Source organism: Epinephelus lanceolatus, chromosome 13 (genome assembly GCF_041903045.1).
Source record: "Epinephelus lanceolatus isolate andai-2023 chromosome 13, ASM4190304v1, whole genome shotgun sequence".
In the NCBI taxonomy this organism is placed as follows: Eukaryota; Metazoa; Chordata; class Actinopteri; order Perciformes; family Serranidae; genus Epinephelus; species Epinephelus lanceolatus.
The window spans coordinates 9,504,270-9,528,442 of NC_135746.1; the positions used below are offsets into that span (position 1 = coordinate 9,504,270).

The window sequence follows — 24,173 nt, forward strand, 5'->3', positions numbered from 1 at the left end:
TGAGAAATTAAATTTTGTATGATTTCAGTCAGACTGACGTCTTTAAATGTCTATCAAAAGTCCGGTTTTCATCGGACTGACACAATAAATCCATTCTTTGTAAAGTCATGTAAATGCACTGAGAGCAGAGACTCACCCACCGTCCGCACCCAACCTGAATCCAGCCAGCACAAACCCCAGCTCCTGGACTGGACAGCCCTAACTCCCTGCTGGATCAGCAAACTTTCTGTTGCTGCTGTTACACAGGTCAGACCCAGCACTGTCACGTAGAGCGTAGAAAGGAAGGGCTGAGTCAATGCACTGCATGCAACTCTACAATGAAATAAGATGAAATAAATCAGTGTATGGGAAACACTGGGTTACTGTATGAAATGCACGCATATGCTCGTGGTTGTCCGGTGGGCGGAGCTTAGGACAGAGAGGGCAGAGAGCCCAAATTCGGCCAGTTTTTTCCTTTTGCATATTTCTGCCTACCCCAGCTTTAATCATGACATCCTTTAAGAATTCAAATGACACACCAGAAATCACTGGTCATTCAAACCTGTCAGATCGTAAAGTCATTCTGATCCCTTCATTTCAGTTCTGACATAAATAAGTGGTATGTTTTTTTCCCATAAAATAGCATGAACTAGTATTTTAAAATCCTACAGCCATCCATCAGTATTAATGGTTCAGCCATGTGAGGCCTTTCTATGTGGTATTTGTATGTTCTCCCCCGTATCTGTGTGGGTTTCCTCCACATGCACAAACACAACACCACACAATAACATAATAACACCGAACACGGTTCAATGCAACCACAACTTTACTAACTTTACAACATATGAAGTAAACAGTTCAATGAAATATTTAGACTCAGGATGTCCTGATCAAGGGTTTTTTTGGCCTTGATTCCTAACTGAATCCTTCACTCATAATTATCTGCCAATACTGAGTCCGATCCGATAAATAATGATTCAATTTATATCTGAAACACTGAAAAAAACATCTGCAGTGTCTAAATCTGACACGTCTTATTTTTCACGACTTACTTGATTCCAGTACTGAAAGCCTTACTATGAAGTTGATAATAAAGAAGGATCAGCTTCTCTAAGTTCGACCCGTATAGTTTAGTTTATTTGCTCATACATGTAGAGAAAATACAGAAAAAAGAAATCAAACGTTAAAACATTGTGCAGTTGAGAGGCCAAAAATGGCTTATAAAGATACCTCCCATATTGAATAACAACAAGAAGAAAAAGATAAAAATGAAGATTGCATAGCTGAACAAGAGTTCCAGACTAAGAAGTAACAGACTAAGTTTGACCTGTGAACATCCATTTCTGCTGAAAAAGTGACGCACCTCACCTCTGGGGAGCCTTCACTCCTCCTATCGGCTCTCAAACCTGGGCTTTTAAGGAGTCAGAGGGACCCTTCTTGATTAATAGGCTGACATTTCTGTTACTTGTGATAGATCTGTTGTCCTATTCATCAAACGATCCTCTATTCATCATCTCCTCAATCAGCTCAGTATCATCAACAGGACATGATGCTGAGGTAAAAATGTCCTGAAGCTACTTAACTCTCCTGCAGTGTGAAAATGTATCACTTATTTGTCTGAGTTTACTTCTTGTGTTGGTGAATAAGCCTGGATGGTCTCGCAAAGCAATTTCCGGTAATTGCATAAGATGATAAATTGATGTTAAAGGAGGAAATGAGTTACGGTGTGAAAAAGAAGAAGAGAGGAAATGCATTTGTAATGGAAGGAAAGTGTTTTATGTTTTTGCAAAAATAGCAGACATCCAGTCACAGGGATAAATTACTGCCATTTGAATGTCTTTTCATGATTTTGTGAAAATGGAGAAATAAACTGTAAATCATCCTATTTGGAGGTAAAACAAAACACACTCAAACTTAAGTGAGATTGCTGGAAATGCATTTCTTTCCTCAAGAATAATCAGCCATATTGGGAAAATAGAAATTATGTTATGCCAACTCAATCACCAGAATAAATGTTGGCATCATACATTTCTGCAAACCAGATACGTTACATTTGTACATTATAATGTAACGAATGCAATGAAACTTTACGTTACATTTCAACAATGCTGTGGTTAATGTGTGGTTACATCCATGTTTTGGCTTAAAATCTGCAGTTTTGGGGGCAAACTCCTTACTGGGAATGCAGCACTGGGTTAAAACTGTTGTTCATAGCACTATCCTGGCAGCAACCCGGCGTTGTCTTGGTAAGAAACAACCCATTTTTTTGGTGCTATCCTGGCTGGAAAGGCAGCGACAGGTCGTTACAAAACACCTATGTTAAGCGGATAAAAATCTAGAAATCTAGAAAAGCATTAAAGGGATAGTGCACCCAAAAATGAAAATTCAGCCATTATCTACTCACCCATATGCCGAGGGAGGCTCAGGTGAAGTTTTAGAGTCCTCACATCACTTGCGGAGATCCAAGGGGAGAGTGGGTAGCAGCACAACTCCACCTAATAGAGGCTCATTGTAGCCTGTAGCTCTAACTGCCTCTCTGTATACCGAGCTCACGTGTGCGCGCTTTCAGTTAGAGCTACAGGCTACAATGAGGCTAAAAACAGAGCTCAAATGATGTTTTTCCAAACAACTTTTTATGTCGGGGCTTCAGGACACTTGGATCACTACGGACGAGCAGTATGGAGATATTATGTGGTTTCAATTATGTGTTTTTTGGATGTTTTAATCTGGGGCCCTGTCAGCCTCCATTAGGTGGAGTTGTGCTGCTACCCACTCTCCCCTTGGATCTCCGCAAGAGATGTGAGGACTCTAAAACTTCACCTGAGCCTCCCTCAGCATATGGGTGAGTAGATAATGGCTGAATTTTCATTTTTGGGTTCACTATCCCTTTAATGTCTCTGTAAAAAGCGACTGCTTTTCTCGCTACTATCCTTGCTGGAAATGCAGTGAAGGCTCACTACAGAATATCCACCTGTGGTGGCTAAAAAGCCGCTAGAAATGCAGTGATATCTCAGTTAAAAAAAAAAGAACAAAAAAGTTTTCTGTGGCACTATCCCAGCTGGAAACAAGCGATGTCTTGGTGAGAAGCAACCCCCGTTTTTGGCACTATCCTTGCTGGAAATGCAGCGGCGGCTCACTACAAAACACCCCTGTTTGGTGGCTAGAAAGCCATTACAAATGCAGCAGTGTCTCTGTAAAAAGCTTTTTGTGGCACTATCCCAGGTGGGAGCTCAGAATTGTATTGATGAAAAACATCCGGTTTTCATGGGGCTTTCCTGACTGGGAATGTGGCAAAAACTTGTTAGAAAACATCCACGTTTAGTAGCTAAAAATCCACTAGGATTACAGCAAAGTCTCAGTGATAGAAAAAAAAAGTTTTCTGTAGCACTATCCTGCCTGGAAACACAGCATGTCTTTGTAAAAACAATCACTTTTCTTCACACTCTCCTGGCTGGAAATGTAGCGAAGACTCACGACAAAACATCCACATTTGATTGCCAAAAATGCCTCTAGAAATGCAGCAATGTCTCACTTAAAAAAAAGAAAAAAAAACTTTTTCTGTGGTACTATCCTGGCTGTAAATGCAGGGAAGTGTGATAAAAACAATCGTTTTTAGTGGCACTATCCTCAGCAGAAACACATCAACGACTTGCTAAAAAACAACCAGTTTTGTAGTTTGTTGGTCTCAAACAGTGGTCTGCAGCTTGGCAGGTGTCTTACCATCCACTATCTCCTCCACCTCTAGATGACAAAGACGGCTGATATACTACATCACTTCAGAAACACTGATATGACATGTATTAAACTTACAAAGGTAACATATTCATGGTTAACAGAAATGTACAATGCCAACTTTTTTCTCCTGGAGACTGGGCTGGTAATGTAAGTGAATTCAGTATAAAATCAATAGCAAAAGAAAAAAAGCACTAAAGGAGACTGTGATGTTGACTCCAGTCTAGACATCTGTAGGATTGATAATTCTCCCTATGAGCAGGACGAGCCCTGTGAGGTCATCATAGATTATGAGCATGAATGGTCTGTTAAAAGTAATTCTCGGGGGGACAAAGAAGTCCAGTGTGATGTCAGGTCTCCCCCCATCTTCTGACTTGGTCTCTTCCACCTCCAGCATAACCTCATGGGGAGCCTGAGTAATGGCAAGGAAACAGGAGTGGTGAGAGAACGGAGACAGAATAAAGACACTGAATGTGAGCATTGAAGACAGAGAGCTGAGCAAATACAGGACTTCAGCATGCATGTCCTTTCCACATCATTAATGAAAGTGAAGTTCTGAGGTGTAATAAGGTCCCAATCACGCAATAAGCCTGCAAGTTTCATGCTAATTCATTATGACATAGAAAAAAACTTTTCTCTTAACCTTGATGAGTTTCAGTGTCTTCTGCGATATTCCTGAGAAGTCGGCTGAGTCTGAGAAAACAGACGATACGCCGGAGTTCCTCAGGAGGCTTTCTAAACTGTAGGATTTCCTTAGTTGGAACTTTGGGAAACGGATTTCTGCCCGCCTGTGAAAACAACAATCAATGTTTTAATGGATTTGCTCTAAGTTGTCTTGTTACAACTCGTGGGACCCGTACTGCAGGCTTTCGCTCACTGATGTGTAGAGAGCAGTAATTATTGCTGACTTAGAATCTACTCAGCATCATTCATCATGCTACACAACAGAAAGCGAGTGACTGCAGGGGACCAGAGCTGTGACATGGATCGATATACTGTACACTCAGGGGGAAGCAAACACCCTTTATGGAGGGCATGTACTGTTCATGGAGGCACTCAAACCCATATATACCACCAGATGCTTCACTACTTGTTCCTGAGCATGCCCAAAACACATCAGTCACCAGAAGAAAATGTTGGCATCGTATATTTCTGCAGCCATGCATACGTTACACTGGTACGTTTCTGAAGTGACGAAGCATTTGAGCTGACTTATCTGGTGAGGTAACGTTTCCTGCTGAGATAGTGCCACAAAATGCAGTTTCTTTTTACCAAGATATTGCTTCATTTCCAATTGGGACTGTGCGATGAAAGCAAGGGTTTTTTAAACCAAACATCACTGCATTTCTGCAGACAGTGCACAAAAAGCACCTGTTTTTTTACGGAGACATCGCTGCATATCCTGTCAGGATAGCGCTACAAAAAGCAGTTGCTTATTACCAAGATATTGCTGTGTTTCCAGCCAAGATAGTGACACAAAATTCTGTTGGTTTTGATGGAGACATTACTGCGTTTCCTATCAAGATAGTGCAACTAAATGCTGTTGTCTTTTTTGATGTGACATCACTGCATTTCCAACCAGAATTGACCTATGGCTAAGCCCCGCCCTCAAACGCGATGAGCCAATCACAGTGTGTACAGACATTCCCATACACTCGGACATTCTCTGCCTGGACGTTCATTGAAATGCATTACAGAAAGTCAGTTTTGTTCAGTTTTATGAGCTTTTTCTGAGATTTGAAGTTTAAAAATGGTCAAACGGTGTGCATGGGGTACATGCAACTCTGACACAAGGTATCCTGAGAGGCTGGGCGACCAGGTGTATTTTTTACACTTTAAACCACATCTCTACCGAGAAAAGTGTCTCCTTTGGATAAAGTTGTGTGGTAACGTTAGACCACAACATCAACTCAACGTGAATGAGATTAACAATGATGTCTACATCTGTTCTAAGGTAAGACAACATTGTGTTTGAGGCAACATATTGTCACTTTGCTGGAAAGAAATATAAAGTTATCTTTAACATCTCTAGCTAACGTTAGCTAAAGTTAGCCTAACGTTAGCTCCTAGCTGCGTTGTTCATCATGTCACCTTGTTTGCTGGGAGTTCATTAGCCTATTTTGTTCTAGTTTTGTACTTTGGTGATCGTACATCATTGTTAGCTGTTGTCCAAAGGGCTCTAGTTAAGCTAACGTTAACTTCTGGAGCTTAGCTTCATTAACTTATCTGTAATGGCAGAGATAACAAAGGTTGGCAAACGTTATGCTGAATGATTCAGTGTAAATACTGTAGCACCAAACTAACGGAGAGACACTCTTGGTAAAGATGGTAAAAGGCCGTTATCCTTTTCTCATATTCTGAGCCAAAAACCTTAACTTCAGTGGCACTTTAACTTGTTGTCTTTGATGGTGACGGCAACGAGATGCGGTTCACAAGCGTACACTGTGACCTGTAAATTTTGGCTTGTAATTTAAGCTTTTCATCGAGCTTCTCAACAATAAAATGATGAATATATCCCTCCAATGCGTAGTTTAGGCCCTTTTGGTTACTTCTCAATGACATCTGATCGTTACGTCCCCAAAAATCATCAATTGCCTCCTGCGAAATGCCGTGTACTGTGACACCTGCCATAGCGCCGGTCACTGAATGTTGATAGTTTGTCCGAGTGAGTGGAGGGGGGCGTGGCTTAGCCATAGGTAAATTGTGCCATGAAAGCAAGGTTTTGTTTTTTTTCTTTTCCCCCAAAATATCACTGCATTTCTGGGGATAGTGCCACAAAAAAAGCACTTGTTTTATACCAAGAAACTGCTGCGTATCCTGTTGGGATAGTGCCATGAAATGCGGTTGTTTTCAACCGAGACGTCACTGCGTTTCCCACCGGAATACTGCTGTGAAAAGGGGTCCATGTCATTGGTTCGACATCCCATTAGTCCGACTGTCCGCAGTGCTGAACGGCTCGCGGCGGGCGTATGGTGTCCGCGACCGGCTTGAGGCGGAGCAGGCTCATGGCTTATGTGTTTGTCACTTTCTTTTTCATTGTAACCCACACCATGATCTTTTCCTGACCCTAACCAAGTGGTTTTTGTGTCTAAACCTAACCAGACCTTAACCACAGGGCATCATGATGATTTCGGAACGGACTTAGGAACAATGGGTTTAATATGGTCGGAACAATGGGATGTCGAACCAATGGGCTGTCGAACCAATGGGCAGTTCCCATGAAAAGCATCCTTTTTTGTACGAAAGCATTGCTTTTTTCTTTCTTTTACAAAGGCAGTGCTTAGGCTTCATGTCAGGATAGTGCCACGGAAAGGGGTCCTTTTTCTTTACCAGAACATTGCAACATCACTTTTTTTTCTGCCTGGATAGTGCTGCAAAAAGCTGTTTTTTACAAAGACATAAATGTTTCCCTGTTTACTGCTGGTATTGTGCCACTAAAAGCGGGTATTTTAAGCCAAAACATGATTGTTTCCTAACCATAACCAGGTAGTTTTTGTGCCTAAATCTAACCACACTTTAACCACAGCATTGTTGAAATGTAAAGTTTCAGTTTATCTGCTACATAATAATGTACAAATGTAACATGTGTGGTTGCAGAAACGTACAATGCCAACATTTATTCAGGTGACTGGGTTGCCTGGCCTCACATGTAAATTTTTTCACTTCCACTCATCCTTCAAGCTGCTGAAACAAAAAGTCCATGCAAGAGTGAGAGGATAACTTGACATGGTTTGCAGCTCATTCCAGTTCAACAGTTTGGCGTCCCCACCTACCCTGGCTTCAGGTTGCTAAGCCAGAAGCTCATGCGGCTGGCAGAGAGGCAGTCCTCCAGAGGCTGCAACTCGGCTTTGGGGAGCAGGAGCAGTGAGGCCAGCCGCTCTGTGTAAGCCAGCTGCACCACCGTGGCTGAGCAGTTGGTGTCATACAGCATCATCACCTCAGAGGAGTCATCCCTGAACATCATGGCAACCTCCACGCTGGTCGTGGCATTCAGCTGGAAGCTCCGTGGCACTGTGTGGCGCCGCTCGAACGGCTGACGACCTGATTTATGTGTCATTAATAAAGAGAACAGGTTACGGATGAAATATGACAATAAATTGTCAAAGATAGAGGTCGCACACCTATAAAAAGCACCTGCTGTGTAAATTTACTACCACCAACTGTCACCAGGGAGCATCTGCTCTACATAAAAAACAATGACTGATGAAGAAGCAGGTGCTCAGTATGCTGTGCAGTGGGTGGTACTGCACTGACACAATGAGCTCGAATTTAGCTGCAGCTCATTTTCATTTGAAGATGATTTTGAAGGTGAATGTTTCTTCTTTTGCAAAGTGATCTGTCTGATTTTTCATACTCTTAAAGCTGGGGTAGGCAGAAATCTGGAAAAGGCAAAAAAAAAAGCAGTAGAATTAGAGAACACACCGTCCCCTGCAGTCTGCCCTCTCTGTCCTAAGCCCCTCCCACCAGGTGACCACAAGCATATGCACGTGCCTCAGACAGTAAGTATGTATGTGTTTCCCATTAATTGTACAACTGCATTTCACTCATTCACTCAGCCCCTCCTTGCCCCGCTCTCTCTGTTTATCAGAAGACGAATGAGACAAGAATTAGCTGCTAGCCATCCTATGGTTCCTCCACCTTGCTCCCCGCTGCTGTGGACAGCTTTCCTGGGAGGAGAGCGGGCACCAGCACAGAAAAGATGGCTGTAGCAGCTTCAACTTTGGCGAGCGTTGGGTGTCACAGTTGGTTGGTGCCCAGCAGCAGTGCATGGTCTAAACTGTGTAACTGCAGCAACAGAAAGTTTGCTGATTTGGCCGGCAGTCAGGGCTGTCTGGTCCCCTGGACCTGGGGTTTGCGCTAGCCAGATTCAGGTTGCTGCTGCCGCTGACTGGGGGTCAGTACTGCTGCCTGCTCTCCACCTGGTGAAGTGGTCTGTAGCACTGGGGAGTAAGGCAGAGAACACTGTGATTTGAGGCTCTCAATAACATTAGCTACATTAACATAATTGTGAAGTGGCAGCCGTGGGTCAGTCTCTAGAGCTGCTGCCCGCTCTCCTCCCAGCAAGGTGGTCTGTAGCGGAACCCAACTTTCACCATCTAAAGGGACGTGCATGCGGCGGTGAGTGAGGTGGAAGACACACTGTGATTTTAGGCTCTAGCTAACGTTAGCTACAGAAACGTTTACTTGAAGCAGCAGCCAGTAGTCTTGGTTCCAGTTAGCAGATGGCTAAACTATCAGCATCTTTCCATCTCTGAAACACTTCCCCAATACTGACATCTGTTTTGTTTTGTTTATTGACTCTCTATTTGAAAGTCTGTCTCTGTCTGGTTGCTTTGCAGTGTAGGCAGTATTGCCAATACTGGAACTGGAGGGGACGTGCACGCGAATCTGGATTTGTAGAACAGCCATTGGCCATAGTCTACCGCCACAGGCTAGATTTTCTAAAGCCTAAAAATGGAGCCAAGAGGAAGTGCAGAAACCAATTTTTCTCTCAGATCACTTGAATTTCAATATGCTGAAAGTTTATTGCGGAATTTTTGCCCAGTGACACCAAAATTATACTGCCTTCCCCAGCTTTAAAGTGCAGGAATACTTCCCAACTTGTGTTGACAATACATATGTATAAAAACTGCATTTTTTAATCACCCATACAAGGAGACGCTACCTTTGAAATACACATAATTGTTAAGTTCAAGTTTGTCAGAGGCTTCCAAGTCTTTGATCAGTGTGTCAAAGCTGATGTTGAGGGTGGAGGGTTCAGTGTGCTGAGGCCTGGACAAAAAGCTGTCATAGTCTAGTGAGGGTTTTCCATCAATATGTAGGCTGCTCCACACTCTCAGCTGACCCTCAGGATGAACCCCATCCTCAGTTCCATTCCTACCCTCTGGCCCATCATCTACATCAGCTCTGCTTCCAGCATCCGCCCCTCCATTTTCCACCCCTGGCGTGGCACCAATCTCATCTTCTGTTCCAGGTCCAGCCTCAGACTCTGCCCTTTGGACCCCGCCTCCACCCCCTCCCTCCTGTTCAGTGAAGCTACGTTGCAGATCAGTAAGAGCTGATATGGTGGCCTCAACGCTCTCCTCTGTAGAGTTGGCTGCCAGCCCCAGGGCCTCCAGGGCCTGGTGCCGACTCTCGGACCCAGACACTCGGGACAGCAGGGCCAGAGCTGACGCCAAGCCCAGAGGCGAGAACAAGATGTTGGGCTGTCGCTGGACTTCAGGCTCAGCGGCGGTTCTGGTTGCCATGTCGCGGTAAAGTTCAAAGGCCAAGGCTGTGTTTAGGGCTGATGTGTTGAGGTGCTGATTGACCTCTTGTTCCTTTTGCAGAGGCCTGCTGAAGAGTTTCTCAGGCTTTGGTGGAAGCAACTCATCTGCTGCGAGACCCGTTAACAACACCAGACATGTAAAAGAATACATAACAGCCATCGTCGCTTCTTTTCTCGCCATCCTGGCTCGGCGCTGCAGGTTGATCTCTCATAAGACCTCCAGATTTGGGGAAGTGTGTTCTTCTCATGGCTTTGTGCGGGGGTTGGTAGTGGTGTTGAAAGCGCATCGATCTCCAGGGGCTGAGCTTTTGACCCGTGGGTCGGGCTCCAAGCAAACAACAGCGGCATGTTTTTTAGTTTCTTAGAAATTCAGCAATGAATGAGTGTGTGTGTGAGTGTGAGTGTGTGTGTGGACAGAGAGGACAGGGCACACTGCTCTAGTTTCACTGTGTGCACACTGGTGATGTAACAAAGACACCGTACATGTGCCTAATATACAGTGAGGGAAAATAAGTGTTCAACATGCCAACATTTTCTTTCATTGAACCTATTTGCAATGCAGCTACTGACATGAAATTTACACCAGACATTTATATTAATTCAGTGAAACTACACAGATAAAGAAGTCCTAACATTTCAATCCAACAACAGAGACGACAGACATCTGGAGATATGAGGAGTCGGACATGTGCTGGAATGGGATTTTGCGAGAGATTACCAATGCAGAGGGATCCACTGTTCTTCCAGTGCGTCTCACCAAGTTATAACTGCACTGAACTGTTGGTGGTGCTGCGAGGTTAATGTTGCACATTAGCATTAAAGTAAATGAGTGTACTCATTACGGGCATTGGCCCAAAGTTGGCTCAGGGTACAGAATGTTCTGTGGTAACAAATGAATTTGGTCTCTGAGGATGAAAAGGTGTTATGAGGTCAGCATCAGATTGTTTGAACGACATGAGTTAGACCAGTGGTTCCCAACTGGTCCGGATTTCTCCTTAGTCATTCATTCAAGGTCCTCACAGTGTTCTGTTGTCTCTGCCTCCTCTGTGGTCATCTTGTCTGTGTGTCACTGTCACCACCATGGAGATCCCGTTTCGTCCCACCAAACTCGTGTGCTTCTTTGTCCAAATCAGATTCAGAATGTAGATCAAAACAGGAAGTGACGGTGTCCGAGTCCATCAACATCTCCACAGCTTTCTGTCGTCATCCGCATTTTCGTGCAGTCACAAGCTACAACATCTCCTTCCGGTTTCCAGCAGATTGTCTTCTTCATTTGTTTTTGGATACGGGAGTGCTGTTCTATTTTACAAGATGTGTAACAGCGCCCCCTATCTTATAACAGTGAAAACACAGATTGCCGGAATATCTGGTCAATGGTGGGGAAAGAGTCAAAAATAACTGACCCACTTTTGGACCACGACCCACCAGTTGGGAAACACTGAGTTAGGATATCACACCAAATGTATTTAAAGAAAAAAAACAAAATGTTGATTTTTACGTCTGTTTTTCTTCTTTATATCATTTCATAAAGTTTCTTTAATACCTGTTTGCTTTATTTAAAGCAGAAATAATGATATAAATGTTTGATTGTTTTAAAAAAAACATTTCAGTTGGTGTGTTCAAAACTTTTTTCCCTATGTTTTTACACTTTATTGCACATATATTTTTATGGTTGGAAATGTTACGATTCCATTTGATGTGCAATTTTACTGAGTTAATGTCAATGTCTTGTGTCAATTTCAGGTGAATAGCTGCACTGAGAATATGTTTAATGAAAAAAATGTTGACATGTTGAATACTAATTCCCCCAGTGCATCTACAGCACCTTCAAATAGAATATTTACAAGGCTGATTTCTGATTTGACCTCATGGAAAGGACCAGAAGATACATGAGAGTATGAATTATTATTTATATTTCATAGTCACAGAAAAGTCAAGTAAAAAGTCAACATTGTTGATCAAAACAATGACAATGTATACGTTCTGAGTGCGAAATGTCAAAGTGCTCATTAAATATTATCTGCTTAATCTCAGCGTGTCAATACAGCTTCTAATTAAACAGCAGGTCAGATTCTCAGTAGTCGACAGAATGCTGCAGAGACGGTCTGTCGTCTGAGACAGTCTCTGCTGTGATGCTGCGCTGCCTCCATGTGGTCGATAAAGTCAACTGAAATTGAAAGGAGGATTTCTGCCAGAAAAAATAAATCAAACAGAGAATTTTGGACATGCAGAAAAAAAAAAACCCATGTCTGATAATTTGAGTTGTGTGAGACCAAGTATCTGACAAACTGAGTCATAATGGAGATAACAGCATTCATGTGTTTTATCTGAAACTATAACCCAAAAGACAAATTATTTCTGCTGGCAGCGAAAAAGCAAACACAATCATTAAATGTTGCCTTGAGGGAAATTTAGTGACACAGATAAAGAGTCAGCCCTGAGTGTCCTTGTTTGGCTCATTAGTGGGAACTGGGCTAATAAGCATATCTTAATAGGGAGGGAGCACTGCAGGAGGGACTCAGAAGTTCAGCTGAGGTAGGATGAAGCAGCAGAAGAGCAGGATCCACAAGACCACAAGCATTTCCAGCTCTGATGGGGTTATGTCACAAGAGGCGGCTGAAGAGTGAAGAGTGAATCCCTCTGCTCTGTTGGAGAGGAGATAAAACACAGGAGTGATGGATTCAGACTGGAAATAGGCATTTTATGGTCATGTTTATTATGAAGAAATAGAAAGTAATGCAGTCAAACACAGCATGTTAAAGTGTTTTTATGTGATTCTGTAGCTTTCAGAAGTGTTCCTGATGTATTCAAATCCAAAAAATCTAAAGTTTGGCTTAAGTACTTATATTTAAGCACCAAATGCTATTTGCCATGCCCTTCTGAAAACTTTTTCTCCACATGACCTGTGTAGGCTTCTGCATGATGTCGTTGCTGCATATAAACCGACATACTGCTGTGGATGCCACCTTAGTTCGGCTCTGAAAGTCACTCAATAACACAAACTAAACTAAATTTAAATGCCTTTATTTTATATGGCAATACAGATAAAAAGAGACCAGTGCAACCCTAATGAAGACCCGTGAGACACAACGCCTTGGTCTGTTTTTTAAATCTATATTTCCATGTAAAATAAAGGCATTTTAATGTTTTCACAAACCCTACAGTGTGTCTTGTGTTACCGGCTCACCTTTTAAGGGCGGTGTGAGGCTGTGATGTGTGCTTCAGTGTGTGTGTGGAGGAAAGCAGCTCTCTCGGGTGTCATGGTGAAGACACACACAGCAACGAGTGATGATAGCAGTAGAATAATGTTTACTTTGCAGGGACGACCCCCATGTGTGCGCGCGCGCACACACACACACACACACACACACACACACACACACTAACCAAGGCAGCGGCCAAAATCACCCATTTAGCTCGTTTAACCCTGTGTTGCTCGTTCATAAAACGTACAGCCGGTCTTGTGATGTCTCACGTTTTCTGGGGTTAATGTTAGCAAATAAATTAAAAAACAAGTTCCACCAAACCGACCCCCCCCCCCCACCCCCCACCCCACCCCCCACCCCACCCCTGTATCGTATCAAGTTAACATTAGCTAACTACCGACTAACCAGATAATATTAGCTAATTGACAAGCACTTACTGGGCAGAATGGCTCTTCAAATGACGAACAAAGTTTGAAGTTGTCGCCTGGCTGTCCAAGATGTTTATGTCGCATGTCTTGCACTGTGCTGTTCGTCTTTTGCCGTAATAATGGTAATTCCGAAAGCCGAAGACGATGACTCTTGGTACCCCTCCCGCTGACATGTTGATGCCTATCTGATATAAGAGGGCCTGTTTCTCCAATAAACAGGTAAGGTACGTAGAGAGGGCATGACTGATTGACAGGGTAATGATCCAATCATGACAGCGCCATTCTCAGCCTGCGCTCCTACCGGGTAATCGACATTATTTTTTAAATTAATTTATTAATTTTATATTCTAACCGAAAACATGATGTGAATAACACTCAAGTCATTCAAGTCATCGTGTCTCAAGTCAAGTCAAGTCCCGAGTCTTTAACTTCCAAGTCCGAGTCAAGTCTCAAGTCTTTTATTTGTTGTCAAGTCAGGTCGCAAGTCATCAAAACAGCGACTCGAGTCGACTCGAGTCCAAGTCACAATGACTCGAGTCCCCATCTCTGGAATTAAGTGTCTAGATGAGCTCAGGGTGTGAACGGCACCCGAATGCCTCGCCATCCTTCCTTTTGCAGACTGGTCCAGATCGCTAGAGGCTAATTACCAGCTACTGACCAGCAAAGGTAAAAGTAATGTTAAAAAGCCAGCCTGTTCCCAACTACGGTTCGGAGCCGGTAAGCTGACACCGAGAAAGAGGTTACACTTGGATTTAGGGTCTGATACTGGCATCTAGAACGGTGGCTCTGAAACTCGCATGTGTGCACGTCTAAAAACGGCAGTTATCCAGCTCTACAGGTGGATGTTTTCTCTTGTTTGTTGCCAGCCGGCCACCATTGTGTCAGTTCAGCATTACACCACCCACCAGCGGGTACCTTTCTTTGTCTGGTTTGGTGCAGTGCATTGCGGTAGTTGTTGGTTTTCTACCTCTTGAGCAAAAGTGATGCCACAGTCCTCTTTCTCTGTTTCCCCCAAGTAGCACAAATTTCAATTGGGTATGTGTGTCTTTCTACTGCATAGATAGTAGAAAGTGTTTGTTTATGAACTAGCTCCTGGCCTCCTGTCATTAAGCATGAGTGGCCCTTGGGCAAAGCAAGTTAAGTAGATCAGTGGTTCCCAACTGGTGGGTCTTGGGTCAATTCTGAATGGACTGCAAGTGACTCCCAACGTGTCAAGTTTGTAAAAAACATACTTAATTTTTAAGTACAGTGAATTTCCGGCACTGCACTTTTATTTTGAAGTGCCGTTTCCTGCCGTAGAGTCAGTGACTAATGGACAGCTTCTTGACAGAGACAGCAAACTAGCTCGATGACATGGCCGAACATAAGTATGACGCTGAATGTATTAAACTGTGTTGACCTTGAACTAATGGCTAAGGAGAAATCTGGACCTCATGGCTGGACCAGTTGGGAACCACAGGAGTACATCATAAATGCCATGACCTACCTGAATGATAGAGAAGTTGCACCATAGGCAGGAGTCCATCGCTCACCATCATGGACGTTAACACCTCCATTAGTGTCATTTTTTTGGGCTGTTTCATTGGGATGGTCTGTTGTCGTCGCCGTCTTCTCAGTGAGCTTACGTCTTTTAATCCTTAATTCCCCGTCTTTCTCCTCTTCTGTTCTCACTGCTTCAGAATCCACTGAATTCATGACTTCAGCACTGTATCTGTCCTTGTCTTCATCTTCACAAGTTAAATCTTCCATTTCAGGGGCATCATCTTTCCCGTCATTTTGTTCTTTTGCATGAGTCGCTCCGGCCCATCTTGCCCCACATACAACCTCGTCAGTTAATATTTTTTCATTTACTCCGACCTTAAAGCTTTCTGAGCTCACAACACTCTGCTGACCGTCTTCCTCTTTTACACTATCCTCTTCCTCTTTTTCTCTCCCTAACATTCTGTCCTGGACTTCCTTAAATATCGTCACATTCTCTGCCTCATCTTCTTCGTCCATTGTTTTCTTTTCACTCACTTGTCCACATTTTTCAAAAAGCCCTCTATCAGTGTCATCCTCAACCTCTGTCTTCCAACTAGCTGCTTCAAGAAGCTTTGTGTTCTCGGTTTCATCCACCAGAGCCTCTCTTTCACCACATTTCACCAATCTAGTATTTTCTGTCTTCTCCTCCTCCTTCTCTTCCTCACAATGACTGCCATCATCATTACTCTGTCCTCGAACAACTGTCTCATTTTTACATTCCTCTGTGCTGTCTTCCTCTGGCTGCACGTCAAACACAACTATGCCGTTTGCCGTCTCTCTGGAACTACTTTCATCTGTGTCCCTATCAAACGCCCTGTGAACGACTGACTGAGCCCTGACTTCTGAATCAACATTTTGTTCCAGTGAGCCTTCTTGATGTTTAGATTCGCTGCCGTTTAACGTCTCAAATATCTCCAGATGAGCCGACTCTTCAGTCTGCTGTCCGTTCAGGAGCATTTCTTCCTCTGTTTCCTCCTCAACTCTTGGCACTTGTCTCTTCAGCTGATTATACGGTGGGAAAACCTCTTTATTCAGATCCAGGATGTAGCTGTAGGCTTCTTCCTCGTCTGAGTCCAGTGCTGACAAGTTGTAGATTCCTTCCTCTGAGCTCAAAGAAAAGTGACTTTCATCCACTCTCGGCTTGCTGTAGCTCTGCTCCACAGACGCTTTCTCCATCCATGATCGGATCTCTGGGCTGCCAATGCCTGCATCCAGCGGACTGGGTGGCTGTAAAATGCCTCGACTCCTGCTTATCTTTTTATTGAACGGTGACGTGGCCTCACTTGCAGAAAGCAGGGTGGTGCGGGGGCTCCCTGAGGATCTTCTGGCCCATCGTTTCCACAGTCCCTGCTCACTGGACTTCTCCATGCCTTGGAGCAAAGCTTGGGCCTCTGGGTCATCAGCGAGGGTCTCTCCAAAGCTGACGGACTCAAGCGATCCAAAATTTGGGATCTCAAGAACTCCAAGATCTGCTGTATGACACTGTAATGTAAAGTTTATTAGTGAGAGTTAGATGGAAGATTGATACATCACCTAGATATTAAAGGACAGGTCCAATATTTCATTTCACTGTAGCTCCCTATCTGTTCCGTCTGGCTGGTGATAGCTTCATATTTAACTGACTGATATGAGTATTGTATTAATTTTATCATCTAACGCTCAGCAATAAGGATGAAAAGCAACAATGCCAAACTTTTCAGAGCCGTACTAACCTTGTCTGTGCCTGAGTAATCCGTCAGGAACATGGACACATAGGTGATGATGGACCGCTCATCTGGTGAAGTGCCCAACACATCTGCGGAAAGAAGAATAGACAGTTTTCACACGTGAGCTAGGTGGACTGTTACTAAAGAGGCCATCCTGCTGTTGGAGGGCCAGTTTGAGCCTCTGTGTGGTACTGAAAATACAATCACACTGGCACACAGCAATGTTGCTCATTTCTGGCAAAGATCAACTTCTGAATTGGTTTGCAAGGTGTTTTTGATTAACTCCTACGACCTTTTAAGGTGGTATCATTATACCTTACGGGCTTCTAGCACCTACACTAAGTGGGCAAAGGTGCAGAAGGGTATTTGTCTTTGTGGATGAAAATGGGTCAGTGTGAAGTCCTTTCTACTCAGCAAGTCTTTACCTTCAGGCTCCAGCAGAGGTGGAATATCCAAACTGTGACTGGCTATCGTGAAGGCCAGCTGAATGTTTTCTCTTGGCTCTCTGGACAGACTCTCCCTCAGGTCAACCAAGGCCGGGTTTAAAGACTTAATCAAAGCTAGGAATGCCAGCCCACTCCTCCAGCTCTTCCCAAAGTCATGCACGTCCACCCCAAACCTGCAGATTTATAATTGCATAAAAGAGAAACATAACTTCAGCACAGTCAGATTATACATTTTGCTTCACGCACTGTGGTTGTATCAAGCAGCGCCTCTGGGGCAAAAAAATGAAGCCAATACAGAAATGGCAAAAAAACTGCAGTTCCTCTAATGTCCACTTGAGGCTGGCTCCAAGAGCAAGTCAATCCTCATAGACCTCTATGTTAAAATGCTTAACTTTACAGCAGAAATAAACATGTTTACAGCCTGGTGCAAAAAACAGTTTGGTCTCTGTAGCTAATTTCAACATTCATGACAACTGTACAGGGGTGAATCTTTAAAGAACTCACCTGTTTAAATGTTGTTAAGGCTTAAAGTTAAGCAATACGTGGCGACCAGAAAAGTCCCTGTATAGCGGGTGGGAAGGGAGTTGGATGGGTCCAACAAACCCTGGACTTTCACCTGTGAGCCCCGTGTTTACTTTCTGTGTTAAGCCAAAACCATGATGTTTTTTTTCCTAGATCTGACTACATGTTCTTGTTGCACAAGGAAATAAACGTAAAAATTAGGTGTTTTGCCAACACTGTAAGTGTATTTTGAAAAAGACTTTGCCCCTAATGCAGGATGATACCTAGTGTGTCATATTTAGATGTTAATGTCCACTGGCAAAACGATGATATTTGACAAGCTGGGATGCGAATGCATTTGTTAAGCTAACATTAGCTAAGCATTAGCTCGCTAATCACACTAATATTAGCTTTGACTTACTATTCTTTGTGCAAATTCAAAGGTCGGCAGAAGATGAAAGACTGTAATTTTCAACCCATAGGTTTTGTATGCTGCAGGTTGTTTTTTGTTGACCATCGTGTAGTTTTTGTATGTCTCTAAAATTATCTCTGGTATAATATTTTTCCAAATGGCGCTCAGTAGCTTAATGTTACTTCCTTATGGTTCCCTTCTGCAGCTTGATTAGATGCTTTGATTGGTCCAAACAAAGTGGATCTGGTAGTTAAGTCTTGCTGGGAATGTTACTTGATTCAGGAAATGAAGGGGAATAAACTGATCCTTGACACACTTAAAATAACATACTCTGAAATCTTTAGACTTGGGGTAGGATGTCAAGTGTTGGCTCCAAGTGGAGTCACAAATCATTGGTGTTAAAGTCCAAGTCAAGTAGCAAATCTTTTTTGATTTTGTCAAGCCAAGTCTAAAGTCATCAAATTTGTGACTTGAGTCCATGTCATGTGACTCAAGTCCACACCTCTGCTGTAAATGCACCATGCTAATCAAGCTAGCAGCTAGCATTGGGGTTACCTCCACCCTCTTGTCCAAATATGGTCACTTCTAGCTCCAAAAAACCAAGAATAACGACTGCCAAAATGCCAAGCTCGAGGCTTTAAAATAACAGTCCACAAAGACAAAGGTGACGTCACAGTGGCTACATCCATTATTTTATACAGCTTATGGGATGTAAAGGTATTTGATTTGGGTTGAGAGGTTTTGTTGACAAAGATGGCCCTGTAAGCGCTTGGATCTTTTTCAGACTCACTTTGATGTGCATCTTTGGACCCATTGCAGGAGAGTTTTGATTGCTTTCCCGTGGTACTTTGGCTTTCTGGCAGCCTTTCTGCCTTTGCTTGGCAGGGTGCTGCAGGAGTAGCTGCCAATGTCATTTGGCTGGGGGGAGAGGTCGCCGGAGGAGGGGTAACTGCTCATTGATAAGGAGGAGAGGCTAGAAGACAAATGCCTCTGGAGGCCTCCCGTCACCTCCTTTACCTGCATTATTAGAGTGAAACAGAGGAGTGTATGTAAGGTCAGTGACAACGACAAACACCCAGGTGAGGTGTGAAATAAAACATGAACACATCAGCATGATAGATGAGGGGATAAAAAAAACACCTGCCTGGAAAAACAGGATCATGTTCCAGATTAGGTTCAAAACAACAGCGGGAAGCCCATCAGCAATACCGGAGGCATCGATGCCAAGCAGCTTCACCTGAGGACACAACAGGGAGGAGACGTCAGCTGAAATCTAGTCTGTCCGGATTCAAATGTAACTGTAATACACGTCAAGGCAGTATCACTTTGTTGACTTGCAAGTTAACACACTCACATGTCGATCATCCAGGAAAGCCAGGGCCTTGGAAATATTGTTCAGTCTGAAAATGCGGTGAGACGACGCCCTGAACCTGTAAAGCTAATAAAAGATATTACAGAAGGAATGTGTAAGCAGGGGCAGAGATTTCCCCGAAGACATCTGAAAGTAAATGTTCTTCTGTTGGCTGAAAATTCAATTCAGAGCAGTGAAGACCACCTTTACTCGTCCTTGTTGGAGATCCTTGATTTGCAATTAAAGCAGCCCAGATTAATATGACTTGAGATTAGCAATGCTTTTTAAGACAAATTACTACTCTACCTATGTTGTGCAATTTAAAAATCAGACAATTTTTGCCTCTTTTTAGGTGGCAGGAGTGAAAATTAGTCATCCTCATTTGTGTTCTGCTCTCAGAATGATGAAGACAGTTGGAGAACAACTGCATACAAAATTGGATACAGGCTCTCGTCTAAAGGAAGATTTGTTTTCCTTAGACACTGTCAGACTTTTTCCCACATCATGTGCAGATTTTTAGGCATCCCATATTCTCAAATGGCTTGAAAAATACTGCATATGTCTGTATAGACAGTATATAAAGATGGACGACACATCTTCACTTCCTCCTGCTGCACGAAAATGAAGCCAAACTATCCTGGATATGCTTCCATCCTGCACGGGTGACGTCATTTGGAGTCTGCACAGAAGCGATCGGGAAGTGGAGCTGCAATCAACTTCCTGCCCATTCACAGGTCCAAGCAAACAGACTGACACCCTCAGCTGTGAGCCTTGACCTTAATTCTCTTTTTTATAGCATCAAATAACTAATTAGAACCAAACTTATCAGGACAAATGAACACATGAATTACATAAAATGACCAAGATCATCTTTGGGGAAAATGTATTTGACATCTACTTTGATCTTTCAGTTTGGCCCATGTCCCATCCACAAACATGGAGGGGGCAGGGTTTATGAACTATTTTGCAGCCAGCCACCAGGGGGCATTCCAGATGTTCTTGGCTTCACGTTTATTGAGCTCCATCTTTTTAAACAGCCTAACCTTTGGATGTATAAAGAGAACTGGATACAACGCTGGAGACAGGGCCCCGTTGATTCCTATGAAAGTTAAGAAGCCAAAAAGTTCGACTTTTCTCAGGAGTAAAATCTCCAGATCATCCACATCTTTGGGCTCACAGAGCAGCTGCAGTGGACACTTCCACCATATGAGAGGCTAACCTCCACCAACCAAGCTGATACTTCTGGTTTAGACCTCTGCTAACTTGAATGGGGATGAAACAATTTTATCCTGCCACTCTTCTAGACTGAAAATGTTATCTGACCAAATGGATCAAATCCCGACAGTGAAACTGGTCGTTTTGCATAGTTGGAGAAACACACTTATTGGCTTAATTGCTGATAGTTAGATGTACTGTCATATACGCAGTTCAGCCAGCAGCTGGTTAGCATTGTCCAACGTAAAGACAGTGAACAGCTTGGCACTGTCGAAAGGAAACACAAAAAATAGCTATTTTTAATAAAGTTTTAAGTTATTAGGGTCCGGGCAGCTAAGCTGCCAGGACACTATTGTAATCCTAGGTATTCTTCTTCTTTCTTCTTCCGAGGAAATCATACTTCCCATGGGTGAAAACTCACCAAACTTTGCACAAAGGTCCAGTCTCATGCCAGATATCCTCAGCTGGAAACTCAAGCCAATAGTCCTGATGGTGGCGCTACAGTAAGCGTCTAAATTTCAGAACTTTGAAAATTCATAACAAATCAACCATACGTGCTACAACTTCACAACTTTCATCAAACTGTAGCCCCAATACTGAAGAAACTTTTGTACATTTAAACCTATTTAAAATTATGAAGTCCATCACTCTGTTTTTTTCAAAAACTGTAAAACTTCTTAATCATCTCCTCCCACAATGTTTGCTCAACTGACACCAAACTTGCTACAGAGCATCTTCAGACTGTCCTACAAAAACTATGTTTCTCAGATTTTTGATTTATCAAAAATTGAGCCTACAGTGCATCAAAATGTTTGACTGTAAACGGTACTGTAAACATATACATGCAAATTCTTGCTAAATAAATCTTCAATGTTCATGAAAAAAATGACACAATTCTAGAGTCATGGTAGATGATGTGTGGCAAATTTCAGAACTTTATCTCAAAAACTGAATTTTTGACAGCATTTTAAATTTTGCTCTAATGTGAACAATTGGAGTCAATGTAAAAATGGCAATTTTAAACATCAGTTTTTCACTTATGGAGCAAATCAATCATTGTTACAAACAAATTACCAACATCTCCATGCTGTCTAGATGCAATATGTGTATTTTCAGATTTTTGTCTTAATAACTGAATTTTTTACAGTGGTTTGAAATCTGCTTTTCCATGCATGGACGGCCACTAAACCTGCACGTCTGGCTTAGTCAATTTGTGAAGCTACACATGAATTGTCACTGACTAATTAGCTCAGTGAGATAGAAATTGATTCTTAGTCTCAGGTTGCGAGTTCAAGCCTCAGCTGATGCAAAAGTCCAAGTGTCCTGAAGCCCCGACATAAAAAGTAAGTACACAGAGGCAGTTAGAACTACAGGCTACAATGAGGCTAAAAACAGAGTTCAAATGACGTTTTTCCAAACAACTTTTTATGTCGGGGCTTCAGGACACTTGGATCACTACGGACGAGCAGTATGGAGATATTTTGTGGTTTCAATTATGTGTTTTTGGACGTTTTAATCTGGGGCACCGTCAGCCTGCATTACATGGAGTTGTGCTGCTACCCACTCTCCCCTTGGATCTCCACAAGTGTTGTGAGGACTCTAAAACTTCACCTGAGCCTCCCTCGGCATATGGGTGAGTAGATAATGGCTGAATTTTCATTTTTGGGTGCACTATCCCTTTAATGGTGCTGGTAGGTGGATTTTGTTACCTACAAACAGAGCCAGACTACTTTTTCAATCTTCTTTCCAGTCTTTGTGCTAAGCTAAGCTAATTGATGCTGACTGTAGCTTCATATTTGCTGTACAGACATGAGAAAATTATTAATCTCCAACATTATATTTTGGGTGGAAACAGAGTATTATGAGTTTTCCTATAGGCTCACAAACAATTCAGAGCAAATGAACCAAAATGAAACGAACCAGGGACACATTGGATAACTTAACAGCACTGTACTATATTTCCACTGTGTAACTCGACTCTTACCAGCTTGCATCCGGACAGCTCCTCCAGCAGAGCCATCAGTATCCTGCCATCCTGGATGTCTGTGAACAGGTTGTGCACTTCGACCGGAGGATCACGCTGGAAATAAATTATAAACCTTAGCGGTGACTGTATTTATATGAGCTAAAGCATAATGTGACAGTAAATCTGTATTGATTTGTGTCTTACTCTCTGCAGGAACACATTCATCCACCTGGTGAAGGCTCTTGCCCGCACTGCTGTCCTCTCATCTGGGGAGAAACAAGGACACTGAAAATATAGTTTGACAACTGAATGTAGTATTTTCAGTTGATTTAAAATAGATTTGGTGTTGGATATGTTGGACAGAATGTAGGAAATGGCACATAAGTGTTAACCCTAAGACTTCAGAATTATTTTACTGTCCTTTGTATCATTTATTTTACATGACACACATGAGAATATTTTAGCAGTAAATCATCAACAAGTGAAAAAGAAAAAGTGCATGATTGGGCAATCAGATGCATCAGTGCCAAGAACAGCCACCTGGAGAATGACTCAGGAAATTTAGTTAAGAGACAGACGTTGAATTGTTTAAAACTCTTGTTTAAAACTCTTTTTACAGTACAGTAAAGTGACTTAACATGTTATTAAAAACAGTATCAAACAGAGTTTCTCTTCACAGTACCTTGAGGCTGCTGCACACGTCGATCACTGATCTCTCCCTCTGGTTTGTCTTGTGAATCCGTGTTGGCCTTGTCCTGCATTGTCACATAACTCCAGTCACACGTCTACTGATGATCCAGTGTGGAGATGAGACGGGACAACAGTTTAAAATGTCAGACGCTTGTGGTAATTAGAGGTGCTCTGAGGTTTCCTCACAGAGGGAGGATGAAGCAAAGGCAGAGTGAGGCACTGCGTCTTGCCTCAACACGCTCTGAGCTGTTGATCAACTCTGAGCTTCACTCCACCTGAATCCTATTGGCAGGCTGTGGATCATAAAACTATGTGAAGGCGTTCACGTTAACTGTTCAAATGAAGGAACAGTGTGGTGGGTCACAGGTGTTTGGTTTCCTTGCAGAGGCCTGTTATAAATCTTACTGATTTCTCATAACTCTGACATCAGCATGTTCAGCTCACACTGAAGGAATGAGACATTTGGCAGGAGTGAACACATGTAGAAAAATGTTTTTACTAAGAATATTTCACGGTGTTCGCACATAAAAAACGAATTGTGTTATCTATAGTGATGTCTGAGAGCAGCCAAGTGGACTTTTTTTTAAATTATAATTATTGTTTTTCAGTTAAATATGGGACTGAAACTGCTTTTAGACCTGCCGCACATCTTGTCCCCACCACCAACAGCTGCTGTGCATCCCAATACCCTCACTACCACACTAAACAGTATGCCAGAAATAGATTTAGTATGCCCAAATATATCGTATGTT

General features: G+C 42.8%; 2 protein-coding genes across 2 annotated transcripts; both read right to left on the minus strand.

Annotated features, from left to right (window-relative positions):
- Positions 1 to 2,428: 2,428 nt before the first annotated feature.
- LOC117270655 (serine protease inhibitor A3N-like) lies at positions 2,429 to 10,265 on the minus strand. The gene is made up of 4 exons (XM_033648387.2): positions 9,377 to 10,265; positions 7,485 to 7,752; positions 4,355 to 4,499; positions 2,429 to 4,123 (listed from the first exon to the last, which is right to left on the minus strand). The coding sequence occupies exons 1-4, from the start codon at positions 10,158 to 10,160 to the stop codon at positions 3,935 to 3,937; spliced, it is 1,386 nt and encodes a 461-aa protein (XP_033504278.1). The 5' UTR covers positions 10,161 to 10,265; the 3' UTR covers positions 2,429 to 3,934.
- A 1,610-nt stretch (positions 10,266 to 11,875) lies between these two features.
- Positions 11,876 to 23,846, minus strand: clmnb (calmin b). Its single transcript, XM_033648374.2, has 10 exons — positions 23,414 to 23,846; positions 22,936 to 22,997; positions 22,750 to 22,845; positions 19,554 to 19,637; positions 19,344 to 19,436; positions 18,990 to 19,216; positions 17,266 to 17,459; positions 16,847 to 16,929; positions 15,100 to 16,616; positions 11,876 to 12,624 (listed from the first exon to the last, which is right to left on the minus strand). The coding sequence occupies exons 1-10, from the start codon at positions 23,490 to 23,492 to the stop codon at positions 12,498 to 12,500; spliced, it is 2,562 nt and encodes an 853-aa protein (XP_033504265.2). The 5' UTR covers positions 23,493 to 23,846; the 3' UTR covers positions 11,876 to 12,497.
- Between the last annotated feature and the right edge of the window lie 327 nt (positions 23,847 to 24,173).

Bases quoted from the DNA above. Each gene is read 5' to 3' on its own strand.
- clmnb (XM_033648374.2), bottom strand. From the start codon at position 23,492: ATGCAGGACAAGGCCAACACGGATTCACAAGACAAACCAGAGGGAGAG. The intron at 22,998-23,413 runs GTACTGTGAAGA...GTTTCTCCCCAG, and splicing joins ACGTGTGCAGCAGCCTCAAG to ATGAGAGGACAGCAGTGCGG. The intron at 22,846-22,935 runs GTAAGACACAAA...ATTTATTTCCAG, and splicing joins TGAATGTGTTCCTGCAGAGA to CGTGATCCTCCGGTCGAAGT.
- LOC117270655 (XM_033648387.2), bottom strand. From the start codon at position 10,160: ATGGCGAGAAAAGAAGCGACGATGGCTGTTATGTATTCTTTTACATGT. The intron at 7,753-9,376 runs GTAGCGTCTCCT...CACATAAATCAG, and splicing joins CAATTATGTGTATTTCAAAG to GTCGTCAGCCGTTCGAGCGG. The intron at 4,500-7,484 runs GTAGGTGGGGAC...TTGTTTTCACAG, and splicing joins CTTAGCAACCTGAAGCCAGG to GCGGGCAGAAATCCGTTTCC.